General features: G+C 42.5%; 3 protein-coding genes across 3 annotated transcripts; all 3 read left to right on the top strand.

Annotated features, from left to right (window-relative positions):
- Positions 1 to 252: 252 nt before the first annotated feature.
- LOC121571098 (ephrin type-A receptor 3) lies at positions 253 to 10,065 on the top strand. The gene is made up of 11 exons (XM_045222211.1): positions 253 to 561; positions 978 to 1,042; positions 1,320 to 1,961; positions 2,160 to 2,316; positions 2,639 to 2,980; positions 3,487 to 3,658; positions 5,049 to 5,140; positions 5,279 to 5,398; positions 5,522 to 5,602; positions 9,707 to 9,796; positions 9,953 to 10,065. The coding sequence occupies exons 1-11, from the start codon at positions 480 to 482 to the stop codon at positions 10,000 to 10,002; spliced, it is 1,893 nt and encodes a 630-aa protein (XP_045078146.1). The 5' UTR covers positions 253 to 479; the 3' UTR covers positions 10,003 to 10,065.
- LOC123491432 (tyrosine-protein kinase receptor UFO-like) lies at positions 10,014 to 14,358 on the top strand. The gene is made up of 5 exons (XM_045222210.1): positions 10,014 to 10,073; positions 10,256 to 10,365; positions 11,252 to 11,411; positions 11,624 to 11,757; positions 13,569 to 14,358. The coding sequence occupies exons 1-5, from the start codon at positions 10,014 to 10,016 to the stop codon at positions 13,903 to 13,905; spliced, it is 801 nt and encodes a 266-aa protein (XP_045078145.1). The 3' UTR covers positions 13,906 to 14,358.
- Positions 14,359 to 15,491: 1,133 nt separating this feature from the next.
- Positions 15,492 to 24,049, top strand: LOC121571097 (ras-related protein Rab-1B). The gene is made up of 6 exons (XM_041882389.2): positions 15,492 to 16,009; positions 19,031 to 19,103; positions 19,219 to 19,314; positions 22,533 to 22,628; positions 22,853 to 22,984; positions 23,442 to 24,049. The coding sequence occupies exons 1-6, from the start codon at positions 15,996 to 15,998 to the stop codon at positions 23,634 to 23,636; spliced, it is 606 nt and encodes a 201-aa protein (XP_041738323.1). The 5' UTR covers positions 15,492 to 15,995; the 3' UTR covers positions 23,637 to 24,049.
- The last annotated feature ends 1,701 nt before the right edge of the window (positions 24,050 to 25,750 follow it).

Genomic DNA, 25,750 nt, shown 5'->3' with positions numbered 1-25,750 from the left:
ATTCTTCTAATTTAAATTCTTCTAATAGAAAATTATTCAGCAAAATGAAATTATGAAATTATTTTGATAAAGGAGGTAAGACTAGGTTAGGTATCTGTGCACTTTTAATGTAGCTACTACTACAGGATATTTGAGTGACAGGACGGATGTTATGAACTTCAGGCCTCAGCACTAATCTTCCTTTCTGTCATTTTGTTATTCTACCAAGGGGTGGCTGGAGGAGGGAACACAAGTAATGTATTTGCCTTCAGGCGTAGCGACATTCTTATGGTCAAACGGAGGATTCCAGGCAGTAGGAGGCTCTGCCATCGCAATATGACCAAAATATTTGCCCAGTTTAGCTATAGACGTCTTACAGACCAAATGCATTGTGGAAAAGGTGGTTCCTGTTAAAACTTCGTCATAATAGCACCTCTTCATCGCTTCATCGTTCTGATTAATTTTGACAGAATTTGAGAAGACTGGGAAGTGTGCGGACTATGTCGGCAGTCAGGTGGAATGTGGTACTTTGGTTTTGCGTATACTGTGGCGGCACCTTTGCGCAACCAATCTCCGGAGAAGGTAAATCATTCATTCAGATGTCCAAGATGACTTCTGAATGATATACGTTGCTGTGTATACTTTGACTATGCACGTAAATAGTATGTACTGTATATTTGATAATATTTTCAGATTAACAATCGTTTTCTTTTCAATTCTCCTGTAGTAATATGCTACTGTGTTGCACATTACACTGCTAAAATGAATCAAATCATACTTTTATTTATCCTTTTAAAAAATAGAAGCGAAAGGAGGTAAGGGAGTTTTGTATAATGTAAATAGACTGTCACTTTACAGTATTTAGATTTCATGCCAGAACACCACATTCTTTGACAGCTGCAATGCTCTCACATTATGGTTAATGTAAACCACTTTTCACTTCCCATCCTCTCCCTTCTTTCCCGCCTCTGTCCCCCTCAATCCTCTCTTCCTTTCAGTGGAGCTCTTCAACTCAGTCAAACAGGCCAGTCTGAAATGGACATCTTATCCAAAACTCAAAGCAGTAAGTAGAGTGGGCTCTCTATGCCTAGCAGAAACAGTAGATGCTGTGGAGGTTTAGACCAGTTACTCTATAGATCATTCATGAAATACATTTTTGGGCCGGTTTCCCTGACACAGATTAAGCATGAGAATCTCTGTTGAAGGTGCTTTTTAGTCCATTACTTGGTTAAATCTGTATGCAGGAAACTGACCCCTGGTGTTTTTGGCACTGTCCTTTAGTAGGCCTATAGCTGTATGCCTAATAACATGCTGTATCATCCTCTCGTGTCACTACACAGTGGAGTGAGAAATCACTGAAGATAGGTTCAGAGACCCAAGTCCCAGTCTATCAAGCCTGCGCTGTCAACAACAAACGCAGATCACTATTGACTCATTGGATTGCACGGAAGGATGCCCTGCACCTGCTATTGGACCTACAATTCGCTCAGGAAGAGGAGTCATCCTCCAATCAGCTGAGTCCACTCCAGGTCCACCTTCTGGAATCAGACTCTCCACTGTCCAAATTTAGTGAATCCCAGAATCCCCTCCATCTCCAAGCATTGCAGACTTTCAGCGCCACAACAGAAGTGCATCAGATCAAGGAGTACCTTAACAACAGCCTGGGATTAGTGTTAAACACGGAGCCTCTCTCACACGACGGCTTCCATCTTGGATTCACCTACTCAGGCCGGTGCATCTTTCTAGTCTCTGTGAGGCTGTACTACAGAAGATGCCCTTGGTTGGTCAGCCACCTGGTTGGCTTTGAGGGAGCGTCTGCAGGAGCGGGGCCATTGACAGGGTCCTGTGTGGAGGGGGCCGTGGGGGTGGAGGGGCAGGTGGACCCCCTCAGAGGGAGTGCCAGGCGAACGGGGCGTGGGGTCCACTGCAAGGGGGGTGCACTTGCGCTCCCGGTCACCAAGAAAAGGGGGACTCTTGTGAAGGTAGGTGAAGACTATCCAGAAACATACCACCAAGATGACTTTGAGTCTCGTAGATACACAGTATATTTTTTGGGCCAGGAGTTTTTCCCGGTCAGGTCGTGTAGTCGGCAAAAGCTCCTGGCCCCATGTCATCTTATAAGGGCTAGCTGTTTATCTGTGTAGTAGCCTTGACAGATTTATTTGGGTTTCTTCCAACAGCCTGTAGAACTGGATACTACAAGGCAGCCAATGAGAGTGGGGGTTGTCGCTCCTGTCCACCCAATAGCAAGACGGACGGGGAGGGTGCAGAAGGGGTGTGACTGTGGTCAGGGGTACTTCCGCCTCCCGGGTGACCCGTATGTCATGGGATGCACACGTAAGACACTCCGACCGAGTTCCTCAAACCACTTTATTTTTTGTCATTTTTATCAAACAAGATCTAATTAATTTGCATATACACTGTATGTTTATTTATGGATGAGTTGTGTAGAATGTAGTAAATAGTTCAACAACTTGATTGAATTGAATAAGGATGTGCCATATTGGAGGAGTCCGAGAGAGTCATTCATGAATCTTATTGACACAATGGGGAAAATGTTTGTAGATGACAACCATGTTTTTTTCATGGCCTAATTTTCTTCTATCTATAATCTTCTAATTTCTCGAGCTGTTTGGCATTTAGTATTTCTCTTCCACAGGACCCCCCTCTGCTCCTGTAAATGTAACAGTCCAGCGCCTCAACGACTCAATGCTGACTCTGCTTTGGGACCCTCCCATTGACCTGGGGGGGAGGCAGGAGGTGACGTATGGCGTGGAATGCTCGGAGAGGGAGGGAGGGACTGATGGTCAGTGGGCGGTGTGTGGGGAGGCAGTCATCTTTCTCCCTGCCTCAGCGGGGCTGACCGTCACTGCAGTCAACCTCACAGGGGTCAGCCCACGGTCGGACTACCGGCTGTCGGTCCGGGCCAGTAATGCCGTGTCATTCCACCAGAGTGTAGCAGCAGCAGCGTCATCAGTAGTAACCATAATCATTCATAGATGTGAGTCTGTCTGGATGATGTCATCGCATGTATGGTCATTACTACTACCTCATTCTAACACAGCTGTAACTACTGATGCTGATACAATGGGGTGGGTCTAATCCTGAATGCTGATTGGTTGAAACTAAGGATGAATGTGTGAGTCATGATCATGATAAGGATTGTACCGTCCTACTGTGATCATACCGTTATCACATCACAACATGATGTCATCACATGGGCATTGCTGTCACGGTATATTAACACAACTAAAACGGCTGTTGCTAATAAACACTGCTTAAAGATAAGCATGACTCAGAGCACTAACCTTGGTTGTTAAAAGCCTCACTATGCTGATAATTCATGCACTGTGCACACATGTAAGTTTATGGATAATAGATGTAGCTCTTTTCCTTTTTATATAGAAGGACATGGAATGTCAGGACAGATATGAATCCAACCCACTTTAAATTATATATGTGTGTGTTTATGTGTGTGCGCATGTGAATATATCTGTCTGTCTACAGGGAAATCTTTAGAGATAAACACCCCTGGTCCCTTCTCCCTGGATCCCCACCGCTCCCCTGTGGAGGGTCCCTCTCCCTGGGTGATCATAGGAGCTCTACTGGGAGTCCTTCTGCTCTTTGTTCTGGTCCCTGCTGCTGTTTATTCTCTGCGACGCAGATACACCAAGCTCAGGTAAATACACCAAGCTCAGGTAAATACACCAAGCTCAGGTAAATACACCAAGATCAGGTAAATACACCAAGCTCAGGTAAATACACCAAGATCAGGTAAATACACCAAGCTCAGGTAAATACATCAAGATCAGGTAAATACACCAAGCTCAGGTAAATACACCAAGCTCAGGTAAATACACCAAGCTCAGGTAAATACACCAAGCTCAGGTAAATACACCAAGATCAGGTGAATACACCAAGATCAGGTAAATACACCAAGATCAGGTAAATACACCAAGATCAGGTAAATACACCAAGCGCAGGTAAATACACCAAGATCAGGTAAATACACCAAGCTCAGGTAAATACACCAAGCTCAGGTAAATACACCAAGATCAGGTAAATACACCAAGCTCAGGTAAATACACCAAGATCAGGTAAATACACCAAGCTCAGGTAAATACACCAATATCAGGTAAATACACCAAGCTCAGGTAAATACACCAAGATCAGGTGAATACACCAAGATCAGGTAAATACACCAAGATCAGGTAAATACACCAAGCTCAGGTAAATACACCAAGATCAGGTAAATACACCAAGCTCAGGTAAATACACCAAGCTCAGGTAAATACACCAAGCTCAGGTAAATACACCAAGATCAGGTAAACACACCAAGCTCAGGTAAATACACCAAGATCAGGTAAATACACCAAGCTCAGGTAAATACACCAAGCTCAGGTAAATACACCAATATCAGGTAAATACACCAAGCTCAGGTAAATACACCAAGATCAGGTAAATACACCAAGATCAGGTAAATACACCAAGCTCAGGTAAATACACCAAGCTCAGGTAAATACACCAAGATCAGGTAAATACACCAAGATCAGGTAAATACACCAAGCTCAGGTAAATACACCAAGATCAGGTAAATACACCAAGATCAGGTAAATACACCAAGATCAGGTAAATACACCAAGCTCAGGTAAATACACCAAGCTCAGGTAAATACACCAAGATCAGGTAAATACACCAAGATCAGGTAAATACACCAAGCTCAGGTAAATACACCAAGATCAGGTAAATACACCATGATCAGGTAAATACACCAAGATCAGGTAAATACACCAAGATCAGGTCAACCGGAATACCCACCTGGGAACCAGAGGAGGCTGGTGGGAGGAGCTATAGGAGGATGGGCTCATTGTAATGTCTGGAATGGAATTATTGGAACGGTATCAAACATATGGAAACCACGTTTGACTCCATTCCATAACTTCCATTCCAGACATTACAATGAGCCCGTCTCATAGCTCCTCCCACCAGCCTCCTCTGCTGGGGACAGAGCCTTTGCGGCCTTTGTGATCTAGCTTGGATGTAGACGTTGATATATATTTATTTTCCAGTGAAGACCAGCAGGTGGAGCTGCTGCCTTTTCACACAGATGTGACCTATTGTCGTAACGAGGGCCCACATGCTGCCCCTCAGGAAGTCAACAGTGAGTCTAAAACTGCCAACAATTCACTATAAACAGTAGACACAGTATTTGACTCAGCTAGTTAATTTGACAGTCCTATCCATGTAGATAACAGTGTTGTGTCCCCGTTGGACTCCCCCTCTCCCTTTTCTCCTATAGCGCTGGTGGTACCTGGTGTGGTCCAGTTGCTGGAGGGTGTTAGTGACAGACTACTGACCAGTCTGAGGGACGTCCTGGTGGACAGGAACCTGCTGACCCTGGGAAAGGAGCTGGGAGCTGGTCAGTCAATGAGACTATTCTATTCTACAGCCTGTTGTTCTATTCTATCTCTGATTGATATATCCTGATAATGAAGCATGTTTTTAGTGAATTATAATGTGTTTTGACTGACTGCACCTCCAGGAGAGTTTGGCTCTGTCTACGAGGGGATCTTTACTCAAGAGGAAGGGATGGACATCAAAGTAGCTGTCAAGACCATGAGAGGTACGCATCATTCAGGGAATTATCCCCATTTAACATGAATGGATATCTTGAATTATTCCCATGTAACATGAATGGATATATTGAATTATTCCCATGTAACATTAATGGATATATTGAATTATGCCCATATACCATTAATGGATATATTGAATTATTCCCATGTAACATTAATGGATATCTTGAATTACTCCCATGTAACATTTACATTTACATTTTAGTCATTTAGCAGACGCTCTTATCCAGAGCGACTTACAGGAGCAATTAGGGTTAAGTGCCTTGCTCAAGGGCACATCGACAGATTTTTCACCTAGTTGGCTCGGGGATTAGAACCAGCGACCTTTCGGTTACTGGCACAACGCTCTTAACCACTAAGCTACCTGCCGTAACGTTAATGGATATCTTGAATTATTCCCATGTAACATGAATGGATATCTTGAATTATCCCCATGTAACATGAATGGATATCTTGAATTATCCCCATGTAACATTCATGGATATCTTGAATTATCCCCATGTAACATTAATGGATATCTTGAATTATCCCCATGTAACATTGATGGATATTTAGAATTTTCCCTATGTAACATTAATGGATATCTTGAATTATCCCCATGTAACATGAATGGATATCTTGAATTATCCCCATGTAACATGAATGGATATCTTGAATTATTCCCATGTAACATTAATGGATATTTTGAATTATCCCCATGTAACATGAATGGATATCTTGAATTATCCCCATGTAACATTAATGGATATCTTGAATTATTCCCATGTAACATTAATGGATATCTTGAATTATTCCCATGTAACATGAATGGATATCTTGAATTATCCCCATGTAACATTAATGGATATCTTGAATTATTCCCATGTAACATTAATGGATATCTTGAATTATCCCCATGTAACATTAATGGATATCTTGAATTATCCCCATGTAACATTAATGGATATCTTGAATTATTCCCATGTAACATGAATGTATATCTTGAATTATTCCCATGTAACATGAATGTATATCTTGAATTATCCCCATGTAACATTAATAGATATCTTGAATTATTCCCATGTAACATGAATGGATATCTTGAATTATTCCCATGTAACATGAATGGATATCTTGAATTATCCCCATGTAACATTAATGGATATCTTGAATTATTCCCATGTAACATGAATGGATATCTTGAATTATTCCCATGTAACATGAATGTATATCTTGAATTATCCCCATGTAACATTAATAGATATCTTGAATTATTCCCATGTAACATGAATGGATATCTTGAATTATTCCCATGTAACATGAATGGATATCTTGAATTATCCCCATGTAACATGAATGTATATCTTGAATTATCCCCATGTAACATTAATAGATATCTTGAATTATTCCCATGTAACATGAATGGATATCTTGAATTATCCCCCATGTAACATGAATGGATATCTTGAATTATCCCCATGTAACATGAATGTATATCTTGAATTATCCCCATGTAACATTAATAGATATCTTGAATTATTCCCATGTAACATGAATGGATATCTTGAATTATCCCCATGTAACATGAATGGATATCTTGAATTATCCCCATGTAACATTAATGGATATCTTGAATTATCCCCATGTAACATGAATGGATATCTTGAATTATCCCCATGTAACATGAATGGATATCTTGAATTATCCCCATGTAACATTAATGGATATCTTGAATTATTCCCATGTAACATTAATGGATATCTTGAATTATCCCCATGTAACATTAATGGATATCTTGAATTATCCCCATGTAACATTAATGGATATCTTGAATTATTCCCATGTAACATGAATGGATATCTTGAATTATTCCCATGTAACATGAATGTATATCTTGAATTATCCCCATGTAACATTAATAGATATCTTGAATTATTCCCATGTAACATGAATGGATATCTTGAATTATTCCCATGTAACATGAATGGATATCTTGAATTATCCCCATGTAACATTAATGGATATCTTGAATTATTCCCATGTAACATGAATGGATATCTTGAATTATTCCCATGTAACATGAATGTATATCTTGAATTATCCCCATGTAACATTAATATATATCTTGAATTATTCCCATGTAACATGAATGGATATCTTGAATTATTCCCATGTAACATGAATGGATATCTTGAATTATCCCCATGTAACATGAATGGATATCTTGAATTATCCCCATGTAACATGAATGTATATCTTGAATTATCCCCATGTAACATTAATAGATATCTTGAATTATTCCCATGTAACATGAATGGATATCTTGAATTATCCCCATGTAACATGAATGGATATCTTGAATTATCCCCATGTAACATTAATGGATATCTTGAATTATCCCCATGTAACATGAATGGATATCTTGAATTATCCCCATGTAACATGAATGGATATCTTGAATTATCCCCATGTAACATTAATGGATATCTTGAATTATCCCCATGTAACATTAATGGATATCTTGAATTATTCCCATGTAACATGAATGGATATCTTGAATTATTCCCATGTAACATTAATGGATATCTTGAATTATCCCCATGTAACATGAATGGATATCTTGAATTATCCCCATGTAACATGAATGGATATCTTGAATTATGCCCATGTAACATTAATGGATATATTGAATTATTCCCATGTAACATTAATGGATATCTTGAATTATTCCCATGTAACATTAATGGATATCTTGAATTATCCCCATGTAACATTAATGGATATCTTGAATTATTCCCATGTAACATGAATGGATATCTTGAATTATTCCCATGTAACATGAATGTATATCTTGAATTATCCCCATGTAACATTAATGGATATCTTGAATTATCCCCATGTAACATTGATGGATATCTTGAATTATCCCCCATGTAACATGAATGGATATCTTGAATTATCCCCATGTAACATGAATGGATATCTTGAATTATCCCCATGTAACATGAATGTATATCTTGAATTATCCCCATGTAACATTAATAGATATCTTGAATTATTCCCATGTAACATGAATGGATATCTTGAATTATTCCCATGTAACATGAATGGATATCTTGAATTATTCCCATGTAACATTAATGGATATCTTGAATTATCCCCATGTAACATGAATGGATATCTTGAATTATCCCCATGTAACATGAATGGATATCTTGAATTATTCCCATGTAACATGAATGGATATCTTGAATTATTCCCATGTAACATTAATGGATATCTTGAATTATCCCCATGTAACATGAATGGATATCTTGAATTATCCCCATGTAACATGAATGGATATCTTGAATTATGCCCATGTAACATTAATGGATATATTGAATTATTCCCATGTAACATTAATGGATATCTTGAATTATTCCCATGTAACATTAATGGATATCTTGAATTATCCCCATGTAACATTAATGGATATCTTGAATTATTCCCATGTAACATGAATGGATATCTTGAATTATTCCCATGTAACATGAATGTATATCTTGAATTATCCCCATGTAACATTAATAGATATCTTGAATTATCCCCATGTAACATGAATGGATATCTTGAATTATCCCCATGTAACATGAATGGATATATTGAATTATGCCCATGTAACATTAATGGATATATTGAATTATTCCCATGTAACATTAATGGATATCTTGAATTATTCCCATGTAACATGAATGGATATCTTGAATTATCCCCATGTAACATGAATGGATATCTTGAATTATTCCCATGTAACATTAATGGATATCTTGAATTATTCCCATGTAACATGAATGGATATCTTGAATTATCCCCATGTAACATGAATGCAGCCTATTCCTTAGTGCTGTACGTCTGTAGCACAGGAGGCTGCAGAGAGGAGGACGGCTCATAATAATGGCTTGAATGGAGTGAATGGAATGTTATCAAACACAGGGGAACCGATATGTTTGATACTATTCCATAGATTCCATTCCAGCCATTAATGAGCCCGTCCTCACCAATTAAGGTGCCACCTGCTACCTGTGGTCTGTATAGTTTATACTGTATATATTCTCCCTGTGTGGCTTCAGTTGGACTACACAGTCAGGAGGATTTAGACTCGTTTCTGAAGGAAGCAGAGATCATGCAGCACTTTGACCATAAAGTCATCAAACGTCTTGGTAAGAGTCCCCTACTAGCTCACCTTACTCGGAAATGTATTTTAACGCTGACTTTAATGCTAATATTCTAATCAACATTCCATTCACCATCCAAATTCTTGCTGCAATATTGGCGTCCTTTGAAAGTTGGTTGTAATATCTGTGTTTGTCCAGCAGGGTTCCTTTGGAGTAGGAGCAGGATTCTCCTCTCCCAGTGGCTCTGGTGATCCTACCCTTCATGAAGCATGGAGACCTGCGCCGGTTCCTCATCACTACCCGCCAAGCGGATATTCCCATGGTGAGTCACACACACACAAACACACACACGCACGCACACACATACACACACACGCACACACATACACACACACGCACGCACACACATACACAAAGAGGCATGGACACAAGGACGCACATCACACGTACACAGTCTCTGACTAATATGTATAATCTAAATGAATACCTCTTCCCTCCTCACAGTTTGTGCCTCACCAGAGTCTTCTGCGCTTCATGGTTGACATTGCAGCAGGGATGGAGTATCTGAGTTCACAGGGCTTTTTGCACAGGGACCTGGCTGCACGCAACTGCATGTAAGTCCACCAGGGCGTGCCAGTCAATCAGGGTGTCCTTACATGGGAGCCTCAGGTAAGGCCTCTTTGTTCAAAGGAAGACTGCATCTATGTCACAGGAGGTCGGTGGCACCTTAATTGGGGAGGACGGCCTCGTGGTAATGGCTGGAGTGGAATCAGTGGAATGGTATCAAACACATGGTTTGGTGCCATTCCATTTGCTCCGTTCCAGCCATTATTATGAGCCAACACTGATCTATGTCCACACCACTGGTATTCAGCTAAGGGCATACTATAAGATGGAACCTACCAACATGTTCAGAGGATGGGTAAGGTTCTTCCAGGCCTTCGAGGACATGGTACCAAGCCACAGATTGATATCAGGATAGTGGGATGGATGGATACAGTGGTTGGTAAATCAATTGAAACAAAGCCTTGTCACAATGAATAGGCATACAGATGATCATGCAATATTAAACATGTTTTCTTTGTAGCTGTAAGTACATATTAATAAATAGTGCATAACGTAGTTGACTACCAGTCAGACTTGCTGTGTGTGTATCTGTGTGTGTCTGCGCTCGTGTGTGTGTCTTTCCCAGGTTGAGGGATGACTTGTGTGTGCCTTTCCCAGTTTGGGGGATGACTTGTGTGTGTCTTTCCCAGGTTGAGGGATGACTTGTGTGTGTGTGTGTGTGTGTGTGTCTTTCCCAGGTTGAGGGATGACTTGTGTGTGTGTGTCTTTCCCAGGTTGAGGGATGACTTGTGTGTGTGTGTGTGTCTTTCCCAGGTTGAGGGATGACTTGTGTGTGTGTGTGTGTCTTTCCCAGGTTGAGGGATGACTTGTGTGTGTATGTGTGTCTTTCCCGGGTTGAGGGATGACTTGTGTGTGTATGTGTGTCTTTCCCAGGTTGGGGGACGACTTGCGTGTGTGTGTGGCTGACTTCGGCCTCTCCAAGAAGATATACAGCAACAACTACTACAGACAGACAGTGGCTATCCGCATGCCAGTCAAGTGGATGGCCATAGAGAGCCTATCAGAGTCCATCTCTACCAGCAAGAGTGACGTGGTAAGTCACACATGACTAAGAGATGACTGGCATGACATCTGACTGACCCATCACTAGGACCAGCAGTGTGACCTGACCTGGACAAACTATGTTTGCTACTCATTACTGAAGCTAGCAGAGGTTGATCATAAAGATAACTTGGTGTTATAATGTCAATGCATGTTTAAATTGAAGAAAGTGTGTATGTGTGTGTGTGTGCCCCTTTACTACAGTGGTCATTTGGGGTCACCATGTGGGAGATAGTGTCCAGGGGAAGGACACCGTATCCTGGGGTCCACAACTATGAGCTCCTGGAGCTGCTGAACGCTGGACACAGACTCAAGCCTCCTGAGTGTGATGACAAACTGTTAGTCCTCACTTTATTTTTGTCTAGTTTAGAAGTGTGACCTCACTTGTTATGGAATCAGTGGGGGGATGTAGCTCAAGTTCACAAGCACTGATCTAGTGAATGTAGATATGGTAACCACTAGCCTCTGTTTACAATGTAATGTGTGAGTGCAATAATTAATTGAGAATGTTTTGCATTAACATTCATACATCATTTGAATGTGTAGCTGTATTTAGTGAAAACTTCAGTTTACAGATTCACACAGAGTAGTTGACAACTTGGGCCACGTTTGTACCCCACTGGGCAGAAACTGGTTGAATCAACGTTGTTTCCACGTCATTTCAACCAAAAAATTTAATGTGATGACGTTGAATCAATGTGGAAAACTGATTGGATTTGCAAAAAGTAATCAACGTAAGTGAATTTCGTATATTTTTTACCCAACTTTTAACCTACATCCAAGTACAGGGTGAAATTTTAGTTTAGTTTTGACAACTCAACCAAATGTATATCAAAGCCAGTGGTGGAAAAAGTACTCAATTGTCATACTTGAGTAAAAGTAAAAATACCTTAATAGAAAATGACTCAATAAAAGTGAAAGTCACCCAGTAAAATACCACTTGAGTAAAAGTCTAAAAGTATCTGGTTTTAAATGTACTTAAGTACAGTGGTGGAAAAAGTACTAAATTGTCATACTTGAGTAAAAGTATAAAGTAAAAGTAAATGCCATACATCAAATTCCTTGTATTAAGCAAACCAGATGGCATGATATTCTTGTTTTTAAAATTTACGGACAGCCAGCACTATTTACAAACGCAGTATTTGTGTTTAGTGAGTCCTCCAGATCAGAGGCAGTAGGGATGGCAACACGTTATATTAATAGATACGTGAATTAGACCATATTGCTGTCCTGCCTGAGCATTCAAAATGTAACAAGTACTTTTGGGTGCCAGTGAAAATGTATGGAGTAAAAAGTACATATTTTCTTCAGGAATGTATTGGAGTAAAAGTAAAGGTTGTCGAAAATATAAATAGTAAAATACAGATACCCCCAAAAAACGACTTAAGTAGTACTTTCAAGTATTTTTTCTTAAGTACTTTACACCTCTGATCAAAGTTAGACGTTGAACTGACATCTGCCCAGTGGGTCCTAACGTGCTCCTGGTTTCTCCCCAAATATTTATTGGTTAGCTTCTGGACCTCCCCTGTAGTTCTGTTGCCCTAATTAACTGAATCAACGTGAGCCTTATTGGCACGACAGGCTGTAACTGAGAGTTGGGCAACATGGAGCATGTACAAAGAGGTGATATTGTCTGTGTAATGAATCATATGTTCCCCCTGCCTCTCGCTCTCCCCCTCTAAATCCATCTTCCTTTCCCTCTCTCTGATACTGTACTGTGTCTCACTTTTCCTTTATCCTCTCTCCATCCCTGGATCTCAATCGATCTTCTTCTCCCCTTCTCTCTTCCTTTCTGCACTGTCTGACTTATTCCTCTCTCTTTCGCTCCCCCCCTCTCTCTCTCCCCCTCTTCCTCTCTCTCCCTCCCTCCCTCCCTCCCTCCCCTCTCCCTCTCTCTCTTTATTTATTTATCCCTCCCTCCCTCCCTCCCTCCCTCTCTCTCCCTCCCCCCTCTTTCTCTCTCCCTCCCCCCTCTTTCTCTCTTCCTCCCTCCCTCTCTTTCTCTCTCTCTGCCTCTCTCTTTCTCTCTCCCTCTTCACCTCCCTCTCTCTCTCCCCTCTCTCTCTCTTTCTTTCTCTCTCATCTCACTCAATTTTATGCACTGTATATCTACTCATCTCTCTCCCTGCACCTCTCATCTCCCCCTTAGTTATGAGGTGATGCTGAGTTGTTGGCATAGGGAGCCGGGACACAGGCCTGGTTTCAGGGAGCTGGGGGAGACGCTCAAAGCCCTTCTGTGTGAGCTGCCGCCGCTGGAGGCCAGCCAGGAGGCCCACTACATCAACCAGGGCCTGGAGGCTGCCACTCACAGTCAGTGGGTTGCCGATGGACACGACGACCTCGATTCCGAGGGGGGCGCAGTGGGGAACCTGTACCTGCCCACCCCTGTGGGGGCTGGGGCTACTGCTAAACCTCCACCCAAGAAAGATGAGGAAGGATATCTGTTGTGTACGAAAAGTGAATCTGCTGTGAAGACAGTGGATTAGGATGGCGTTGTGGGTGGTTTATAGATGCTTTTTGTGAAAGAGACTCTGCTCTGTAAACCGTTCTCTGGTGTTTTTGTGTTTCAGTCAGTTTGGTGTTTTATGTTCTGTCAGCTACAGTTATAGCCTACAACAATCAAAGCGTGTTTGACTGTGTTTATTCCATGTGTTATCTCTGTGGTTAGATACCAGGGCACAAATCAACATATCAAATATCGATCAATTCAAATCACCTTGACACTTTTATATGTACAGTATCTCTCTCTGTGTGTGTGTGTGTGTGTGTGTGTGTGTGTGTGTATGTGTGTGTGTTGCAGACAGATTACAACAACTGGGCATTACCTTCTCTACTGATGATTGGTGTGCCACAATGTTTCTCCAACTTCTGTAAATAATGTTTGATAATCCATTATATGTCAACTTGAATAAAGTTTGATACTTTTTTTAAATAATGAACATTGTTTTAGGGATGATCTTTGAAATCCATAGCTACATAAAAGCATTACATTTTCCTATTTCCATAGAATTCAAATTTGCATGAAGAAAGAGTGATATTGTGCAAGAATAGAGTGTGATCTCCACCTCTGGCCTGCTAGCCCCCCTACCTCTACGGAAGCACAGTTCCCGCTCAGCCCAGTCAAAGCTATTCGCTGCTCTGGCACTCCAATGGTGGAACAACAGGACAGCGGAGTCACTGACCACTTTCAGGAGACACTTGAAACCCTACCTCTTTAAGGAATACCTGGAATAGTATAAAAGTAATCATTCTAACCCCCCCATTAAAAAACAACAACAAGTGGTTGTCCCACTGGCTATCATAAGTTAAATGCACCAATTTGTAAATCGCTCTGGATAAGAGCGTCTGCTAAATGACGTAAATGTAAATGTGAAATGATCTGTCACCAAAGACAGTACAGTATGAAGATAGGCTAAAACTTATTCTCCATTAGAAATCCCCGATGACGCTTGTCGTCCTGTAGCTCAGGTGGTAGAGCATGGCGCTTGCAACGCCAGGGTTGTGGGTTCGTTTCCCACGGGGTGCCAGTATGAAAATGTATGCACTCACTAACTGTAAGTCGCTCTGGATAAGAGCATCTGCTAAATTACTAAAATGTAAATGTTGTAGGCGATCTCATGGCGACCTTCGCTCGCAAACCTCATACGTAGAAACACATCATCGGGTCTAACGGTCGCCGAACTGCGCATGTGCAGGCCGTCAAATCAAAGGCACTCCGATATACAGTTGTTTTTGACGAAAATGAAAACGTGTCAGTTTGTCACTTTAGCTAGGTGGAGTAATACCATGTTCAACTACTTAAGAAATTGGCTCGAATCTAGGTTGTGCCTTTAGATTTCGAGAAAAGTAACAACCAAGGAATAATTGTTCACTTTTCGCAGCCTGTTCTGCTTGGTCTGTTTCGCAAGCGTTCCCAGAAGTCTCGCGATGTTGCGCCTCTGGGCTTAGAAACTCTGTGGCGTCATCATGTCTTGGTATGGTGCTTGCAGGACAACTGGGAACTCGAAAAGAAACGAGGTCGTCAGTGATCTTCAGGTCGGAAAGTCGGAGCTCTAGAAAGAGGCCCGAGTTCTCGACTTGGAATTCCAAGTTGGATGACCGTACAAAACGAATTCTCCCAGTTGGAGCTCGTTTTTTTTTTGAGTTCTCAGTTGTCTTGAACGCACTTAAATCGGAGATTTCCCAGTTGTTTTGAATGCGGCAGTAGACTTTGAACTACAACTCCCATCATCAGACCCGTTCTAGATTTGTCTGTAGTGCCACGTCATTTGATGTCACTGCCGCACCTGCGCAGCCATCTTGTACTTCGAGCAAGGAGCGGACACAGAAAGAAAGAAAAATGATAATTTAAACCTGTCAAATCAGAAGAAAATAGGAATGTCTGTAAACTTTATATAGCCTCATAACGATTAGACACCCAAGAAGGACAAGGGTAGGTAAAAAAGACGGTGAAATAGACATTCAAGTGCCTCGGATATCCAGACCTACAAGCCATCTTTTGCTTGTGAGTGAGTGAGAGGAGGAAGGAACAGTCAAATCGCCGAAAGAAAAACACATCCCGAACGTCAGTCAAATCATGAATCCAGAATAGTGAGTACACCCGCCGCCCCGAGAACCACTAATATGTTTTACTGTAATGGTACATGCATAAATCCAACACGCTATTGTTGTTTTGTTTTAGTAGTGCGCGGGCAGTTCTATAACGTTTGCGTCTCGAGCGGTATGTAGCTATTCAGCTAGCTAGCGTCAGCTGATCGCTTTCTCGTGCCAGCTAACGTTAGTTAGCATAATGTTTTACATAAACATAGCTAGCTAGCTATCACGTCATTGATATACGCATTGTCAATAAATATAGCTAGCTTCCTAGTCCCTCAAACATCTGTCACTTGTGTGTGGCCCTGAAATGCTCGGTGCGGTGGCGACCGGAGAAATAGGACGTGGTGCTGAAACGTCAAACCGGCGCAGTAGTTAAAGTAGCATGTCTTGCTTTGAGATCGCGTTGTCAGAAACACACGCACCCACAGTTCTGTGATGGCACTCTGTTCTTTGTCTCTAGTTGTAATGTAGCTAACTAGCTAATGTTAACTATGTTGTTAATGCTACTGTACCAGAGTATATGGGCTTGAGGAGACGAGGTCTGCTCTGACGCACAGGATCCTTCAATTCAAAGTCCCATTGACCACCTCTGCAAACGTTATGTCAATACGTTCGGTACTCACCAGAATATGGCGTTTCGCAGAACAACTATCGTCATTACTGCCGTTACGCACGACGCACGGTATGTACTTCCAAAAAAATGCCTAAATAAAATCAATGATCTTTCGCGATACTGTACTGCTGCTGGATCAGCCGACCTGTGCGTGGCAGTAATGAGTAATTTTATCGGAGGTGCGGAAGGGAGAAGGAGATGCATCCCAATATGGAGACCAGAGTGTAGGTGTGTCAAAAGCGCTATTTAATTTACCTTTATTATAGATTAGACCATGGATGGGTAATTTTGATGGGGGTGGGGGCCACAAAAATCGGAACTCATCATGAGTGGCTGCAGTAGCTCATGGGTCTGCAAAACACATTGATAGCCCTCACCCCCTCACCTTGCCGAGCAAAACATTTTAGCGGCCCCCCTTGTGACAGCGAAGAGAGAACATTTAAGCTTTAAAGTTCATTTCCTGCAATTCTACACATTTGCCATAGGGTGGAGGCAAATGTTTGCAGTTTTTAATATGATAAGTGATTATGAATGGGCCCCACCCCGGTCGGTAATTCGGACTTGCTTACTACAAGTTTAGATAGCTGGCCGCTAGACTAATTTACCAATCTATTTTTTTTTTGCTGACACAGGCTAATTGAGTGACTGCCCAATTAGCTGATTCGCTTTCCATACACCCACTCCTTTCGACACACCCACTCGCCCATACTCCGGTCGCCATATTGGACTGCAGCTAGCCATACTTGGCTGAAGGTGGATTTTGGAGTACATACTGTGCGTAAGGGCAGTAATGATAGTTGCTTTGCATAATGTTAAACATTTCAGTTCCATATCGGTGAATTAGTTCTGTGTACTGCCAGAGGCACAGCTAAATGCCCTATGTAGAAGTAGTTGCTTGAACACAAATTAATATTGGTAGCCCTCCTGTAGCTCAGTTGGTAGAGCATGGCGCTTGCAACACCAGGGTTGTGGGTTCGATTCCCACGGGGGGCCAGTATGAAAAATGTGTGCACTCACCTAACTGTAAGTCGCTCTGGATAAGAGCGTCTGCTAAATGACTAAAAATGTTTTTAAAAAACAAAAACATTATGTGATAAATTGTTGCCTCAGGAGTGTCTTTCCCCACACTTTCTCTATATTGGGCCTTAGCCTACAATCCTAAGCTATCCTAAGTAGTGTTGCAAGGTATACCGGTACCACCGTAATATCACGGTACCAAAACATAATTCAACTTATGATACCAATATTTTAGAATACCGTAGTACCGTTTCATATGATACTACCAAGTTTTCCAGCCTTACCGATCCAAAGAACCTGCTGGCGCCTGTTATAAGATGTTTATAAAGTCTGTTTTGTTTATAAATTCAGTTGAATTTAAGCAACAGCCTTTAGTCTCTTGTATGCGCAGGTCCAATATTATGCACATATCATGTGTGGCAGCTGTAATCAGCCAGCCGCATCCCCAACCAGCCTTCACTCACCTGCTTCCCTCTGTCTGCTCTTCATGCGCATCTATTTTTCCATCAGGTTTTTAAAATATAATTTAGCCGTGAGGGCGAGAGGGGATGCAGGCCCTGATGAGTCTTCTGTTAGATTTGTACATGTGTTACATTGGAGCAGGGAGCAATGTTGATACATTGTATAATTTAATCGCCTGTCATAACCAAGTGCACAGGCCAATCTGAGTAGACTTTGCAAGTTCACTGTCATGCAGCCTCTGAGTTCCAGAGAGGGGAAAATGGAGCACTGCTTCTGAGAGAGAGGGAGACCAGAGAGCGTGTGTGAGGAAAGAGGAAAGGATGGAGAGTGTGTGTGTCTGTGTTAACTGAAGAGTAAAGAAGGTTTCATGCAATGCTTCCCTCTTACTGCCACAATGACATGCAGATCATTATGAACAAAAATATAAACGCAACATGCAACCATTTCAAAGATTTTACTGAGTTACAGTTCATAGAAGGAAATCAGTATATTGAAATAAATAAATTAGGCCCTAATCTATGGATTTCACATGACTGGGCAGAGGCCATGGGTGGGCCTGGGAAGGCATAGGCCCACCCACTGGGGAGCCAGGCCCAGCTAATCAGAATGAGTTTTTCCCCTTTATTACAGACAGAAATACTTCTCAGCGTAGCACATTGCGTAGAACGTTTAGAAAATGGGAACAACCGTCCGGGGGACGGGGCGAACAGGATGCTAGGCCACTGATTTTGTTTTTTTCCCCGTGGAATTGCGATACTACTCGGTATCATATCGTTAGTACAATTTTGGTATTGTGACAACACTAATCCTAAGTAGAAGAAATTGATGCAACGTCACATCCGTAGGGTTTATTACTGGAGTTAAGTAGCAACACTGTTTAGAATGTCTAGTCTTTGGTCTAATGCTGGATGGTTTCATTTCAGTGACTACCTGTTTAAGCTCCTCCTTATTGGTGACTCCGGTGTGGGAAAGTCCTGTCTTCTGCTCCGATTTGCTGTAAGTATGGTTACCGTATATACTATTAATGTACACAGTTGTTTAGTAAGTGGCGTTCAGGTGCCTTCTGTCAAAAATGCAGGTTCCTGGATATGTCTAACTGTTCTCCCTCCAGGATGACACCTACACAGAGAGCTACATCAGCACCATCGGTGTAGACTTCAAGATCCGCACCATCGAGCTGGACGGCAAGACCATCAAACTACAGATTGTGAGTCTGACACAATGAACACTGCAGCATGTCACCAACACTACCATTACCAACACTACCAACACTACCACCACCACTACCAACACCACCACTACCACCACCACTACCACTACTACCACCACTACCACCACCACTACCAACACTACCAACACTACCAACACTACCATTACTACCAACACTACCACCACCACTACTACCACCACTACCACCACCACTACCACCACCACTACCATTACTACCAACACTACCACCACCACTACCAACACCACTACTACCACCACAACCATTACCATTACCAACACTACCACTACTACTACCAACACTACTACAAACACTACTACCACCACCACCACTACCACCAACGCTACCAACACTACCACCACTATCACCACCACTACTACCACCACCACCACTATCACCACCACTACTATCACCACCACTACTATCACCACCACTATCACCACCACTACTATCACCACCACTACTATCACCACCACTACTATCACCACCACCACCACTATCAACACCACCACCACTATCACCATCACCACCACCACCACCACTATCACCACCACCACCACCACTATCAACACCACCACCACTATCAACACCACCACCACCACTATCACCACCACCACCACTATCACCACCACTACCACTATCACCACCACCACCACTATCACCACCACTACCACTATCACCACCACCACTATCACCACCACCACCACTGACCCCAATTATTCGACTAGTCGATTGTTTGGTCGATAGGCTGTTGGTGGACCAATTCTTTATTTATTTTTCGAGCAGCAGCAAATACATTAATATTTTTTTATGGCACACCACCTGTCTTATTCTCGCCCATCTCAGTGAACTAATCTATTGCGGAGGCAGAGACTAATCCATTGCGGAGGCTGCGGGGATGGCACAGTCCAAGAAGGAGGAGGAGTGTGGCTGCACAATGCACGTCTTTCTAGAATGCACTCTCTCCCGCAAATTTATGCACATTCATTGTTTCGTAACTTCATTTTGTGAATTGTTTGCATTTGATTGTTAGTGTCTATCAATTCCCCAGTACATACAGTATCACCAGTAGTACATTTACTGTTAATTTCTAATCAACAATGTTTGTTTGGTTACAGTAATGTCTGTTAATGCATTCAATATAATATTATTCCAGTCTTTTACCGTTCTCATTGTCTGAGTGGACACGTTGTTTGCAGAGCGCACAACCTATGCTACACTTGTGAGAAACAAGTTTTGGTTTATTTAATTCCATTTACGAGTTTTGTCAATTTAGTCATTGTCTTTTGTTTGGAACGCTCCTGTCAGTGTTGAGTAAGGACACGTACCTGATTACGCATAGAACTAGGCCTGTAGGCTACCGGGCCTGCTCGCAAATGTAGGCCTATAAATGTACCCATTTGGGGATCTGATAGTGTTTCTGATTGGCTTAATGCACCACCACTAATGAGCTGTGGAGCTCCTCAAAGTAATATTTTCTTCACCTCAAACAGCAAGCAAACAAAGTCTGTTTTTACATCCATTGAGAATTACAATAGTTCCTCAATGTATTTGAAAAATCTTTCCAGCTCTCTCCCTTTCGATAACCACTCGGCGTGAAAGGGAGAAATGTCATGCCCTGATCCAGTGGAAACGTCATAAAATAGGCCTACCTGATTACTTCTTATCCCGAGCGCAAATAGCCTACAGCTGTGTCTGTCTGAGGGAATATTTTATACAATGTTGCAAGGAGCTTCAGGCAGGACCCACGTTAATAGTTGATACAATGTTTCAAGTTCATTGCAGACAGCCCAATGTGATTTATATGATATTTATTTTTATCAGGATATTTTCTACCTGCAATGGGTTTATTTTTACCACTACCACCACCACTACCAACACCGCCACTACCACCACTACTACCAACACCACCACTACCAACACTACTACCATTAATACACCACTAACACTACCACCACCACTAACACTACCAATACAGCCACTACTACCAACACCACTACTAACACTACCACTACTACCAACACCACTACTACCACCACTACTACCACTACCACCAACACCACCACTACCAACACTACTACCACTACTACCAACACCACCACCACTACTACCACTACTACCAACACTACTACCACTACCAACACTACTACCACTACTACCAACACTACTACCACTACTACCAACACTACTACCACTACCAACACTACTACCACTACTACCAACACCACTACCACCACCACTACCACTACCACCACCACTACTACCACTACCACTACTACCAACACCACTACTACTACCACTACTACTACTACCACCACCACCACTACCACTACCACCACTACTACCACTACTACCAACACTACTACTACTAACACTACCACCACCACCACTACCACCACTACCACTACTACCAACACTACTACTACCACCACTACCACTACTACTACCACTACTACCAACACCACTACCACTACTACTACCACTACTACCAACACTACTACTACTAACACTACCACTACTACTACCACCACCACTACCACTACTACTACTAACACTACCACTACCACCACCACTACTACTACCACTACCAACACCACTACTACCAACACTACTACTACCACCACTACCACTACTACTACCACTACTACCAACACCACTACCACTACTACTACCACTACTACCAACACTACTACTACTAACACTACCACTACTACTACCACCACTACCACTACTACTACTAACACTACCACTACCACCACCACTACTACTACCACTACCAACACCACTACTACCAACACTACTACCGCCACCACCAACTCCGCCACCACTACCCACTCCCCCCGCCTTTACTCCCAACAGTGGCGCCCATTTTCTGATGTTATAAAGGCTTGATTAGATTTGATAAACGGTTCAGTAATTAGTTATGTTGCTTAGTTTTACCTCCTGTGTTTGCTCTGTAGTGTAACACCACACCCTAAGGCTAAACAACAGGGATCCAGTTCTGTTCCCACCGTGGCTCTTTAGATGCAAGGAGGACGAACTATAGATGTTAGTGTGATATTCCGTTGACCGTACATACCTAGTGCTAATCCAAATGCTTTCAGGACAGGAGTGATGTGAACTTGGGTGATGACAGGTGAGTGTGTGTTCAGTCATTAAGTGAGTCTAGTCTGTTTGTCTCTCCCTCCCTCTCTCAGTGGGACACCGCTGGTCAGGAGAGGTTCCGCACCATCACCTCCAGTTACTACAGGGGGGCCCACGGCATCATCGTGGTCTATGATGTCACAGACCAGGTGGGTTATTAGTTCAAAGAGGCGATCTGTGCTTAGACGTACTGGGTTGTAAAAATTCTTAATCAAATCAAATGCTGTACTTCCCAAGTCCTTTTGACTCACTAAACTGTGATGGCGTGGACATATTAGCCCTCTGCCTGTTTCTCACATGCCTGTAGGATAGGCAGCCATACATTGTCACGATTCTCACACTCTGTCTTGTGTAACTCTATCCTGCTCTGTAGGAGTCGTACAACAATGTGAAGCAGTGGCTGCAGGAGATCGACCGCTACGCCAGCGAGAACGTCAACAAGCTGCTGGTGGGGAACAAGTGTGACCTCACCACCAAGAAAGTAGTGGACTACACAACAGCCAAGGTACAGCTACCATACAACATCTACAAACCCGGATGAAATACACTCCCAGTGAGTAGTGTTTAGGAGATTTCAGGCTACACAAATCAATAAAGTAGCTAATTTCTTAGTTTTGAGCACTCAATATCTCTAGAAAGCTATGTCCTCCTTATCAATGTGGTAATACCTGAGGGGATCGATAGCATAATATTAGATCTTTTATTTTCATTGGTCAGATAAACACAAAAAAAAGATACTTTGAGTCAAAGTATAGATAAAATGTCGCGATATGCAACTGTATAAATGTTTTCCCCCATCACTAGTGCATATTAAACTCGCAGACTAAATGACAGACCATACTGTCACTGCTTTTCATAATTAAACACCATGGACAATACAACAACAGCTGGGCATTACCTTGTATGTTCTATGTTTTCTATATCTATGTTTGATCTATTCTATCCCTGTCTGCCGCCTGCAGGAGTTTGCCGACTCCCTGGCCATCCCTTTCCTGGAGACGAGTGCCAAGAACGCCACCAATGTGGAGCAGGCCTTCATGACCATGGCTGCTGAAATCAAGAAGAGGATGGGCCCCGGGGCCACGGCCGGAGGGGACAAGCCCAACCTGAAGATAGACAGCACCCCTGTCAGGCAGTCTGGAGGGGGGTGCTGTTAAACGGGACCCTGTTCTGAATGCCCTCCTCTTCTTCACCCTCCCTGCCCTGGGCTTCACTTCCTCCACCTCTTCATCCCTCAGCCTCCCTCCGCTCCCATCTCCATCTCCCGTTCTCTTACTCTTGCCAAGGGATGGGTGGTTGGATAGGGAGAGGTTGAGAGAAAGGGATGGAGGGGAGGAGTTGAGGCGTGAGAACTGGGGGCAGACTTGAAGACCGTATAGTGAAGAGAAAAGGTTGGGGGGTTGAGAACTTTTTCATTTTTGCCGAGCGATGAGGCAGGAAGGTAAACAGATATGAGAAAAGATTTGTATTGACTTAGAGGGGAACTGGGTGATATAAGATTAGGTTTTAGATTATCTCCCTCTCCTGCACACACACACACACACACACACACACACACACACACACACACCTGATAGTGGGCCAGGGGGCGGAGGGATTCTCCCATAGGAAGTAGTCACAGGTGTGGTTCTCTTTCCTTCAGGCTTTGTCTGCCATTACAACCCAATGGAAGTCACATAGCAAAATGAAGTTTAGAGTGCTACAATAATCTTATCATTTAAGTATTGGGCCTGTTTTATCTCAGACTGTTGGGGTGCCTTGTAGTCATGGCGACGCGTCACCATCTTAAGTCTGTATAGGTATCAAGTGAGTGTTCAATCTAGCCAACGTTCCACATGAAATAGTAACGCTAATGTACTATGTATACTCATGCATCCGTCCATTGGAGCAGACTGCCGACAGTCCTGTACCACTAGCAGGCATCCATCATATCACCACTAACGGAGGCATCCATCATATGAATTGATGAGGATGCAGGTGTCATATAAATAGAATGAATAAACCAGACTCTGAAGGGAGGCATCAGCTGAGAGGGGAGACATACACTTAGTCTGTGTGGAGAAGAGGGTTCTGGGGGTGGTGGGAAGGATAGCTCTGACTCCTCATAGAGCCTGCGCTTTAGGTTGATTCGACACAGAACAGGATCACTTTTGGTCGAAGTTGGAATCCCTCCATCCCTTCATCCCTCTACATGCAGAAGGGAGGATGTAGTGAGAGAGTGGGAGAGAGAGAGACACTTGGCTTTTAAGCGCTGTAATATATGGTGTTAGTTAGCTCACATCACTGCTCCTCTTAGGATTTCACATGAAAAAAAAAAAAAATAGAGATAAATGTGAGATATGCTTAGGTCATGTTTGTATGTCTTTAAGTTGTCAGGACACTATATTACAGTATGCCCAAGGTGGTTCTAAAACATGGACAGACAGTACACACACACACACAGAGAAAACGGGGCATGACGTAGGACTAGATTAGTGGCAGGAGTAGGTAGGGGCTTGGGTAATGCAACCGATATTCACAACTAATTAACAGGACATATGAAACAAGAAATTGGCAATATTCTGTGTTCGTATGAATAGATTATTAATATTGTTTTATTGTTTATTACAATGATTTTATTTTATTTTATTATTTGTATTTTATTTTTTTTATTCTTTTTTTTGAAAAAAGCTTAAATAGCTTGAAATGTTGTCGAATTGACATTATCGGGTGGGTGGGTTGGGATGTTGTTTTTTGGTTTGACAGGGTCGGGGGAGTCAGGGAGTTGTCTCTGAAAGCTACTGTTCCCTCCTGTGCCTCACTGAACTCCTAAAGATTCGTAACTTGTGTAGCATGTCACACCACAGGTTCTTTACGCCTTGGCCGTGACCGACTTCTCAGACCGTATCGCCATTCCCCCTTTGTCGTCGCGTGTCCCACAGTGCATTTGAGACGTCCTGACCTAGCGAATTATGTTCAAGAGACCAAGGTCTCCGTACAGTACTATGACCACACGCCAACTCATTGCCTCTCTCTTTAGATCAGTGCGTGAATGGTGTTCTTCAAATCTTCATCGTTGTCAACGGCTAGCTAGTTCCAGTAGCCTCTATATAGCGTGTTTAATGGGCCTGGCTGTTCTGACTGAGTCCCTCCTACATGAACCTGTCCTGCTGCGTTCCCTTCCCAGTCTGTCCTCATGGTTCTCATGGCAGTGGGTTATTTCTCAGAGGCATTCCTATGGAACTATGGAACCTAGCAGGAATGTGGAGAAAACCCTCTGACCCCTGACCTT

The sequence above is a fragment of the Coregonus clupeaformis genome, chromosome 8 (genome assembly GCF_020615455.1).
Source record: "Coregonus clupeaformis isolate EN_2021a chromosome 8, ASM2061545v1, whole genome shotgun sequence".
Lineage (NCBI taxonomy): Eukaryota > Metazoa > Chordata > Actinopteri > Salmoniformes > Salmonidae > Coregonus > Coregonus clupeaformis.
The sequence above is the reverse complement of the archived record's forward strand: the minus strand, read 5'-3'. Positions and strand labels throughout refer to the sequence as shown.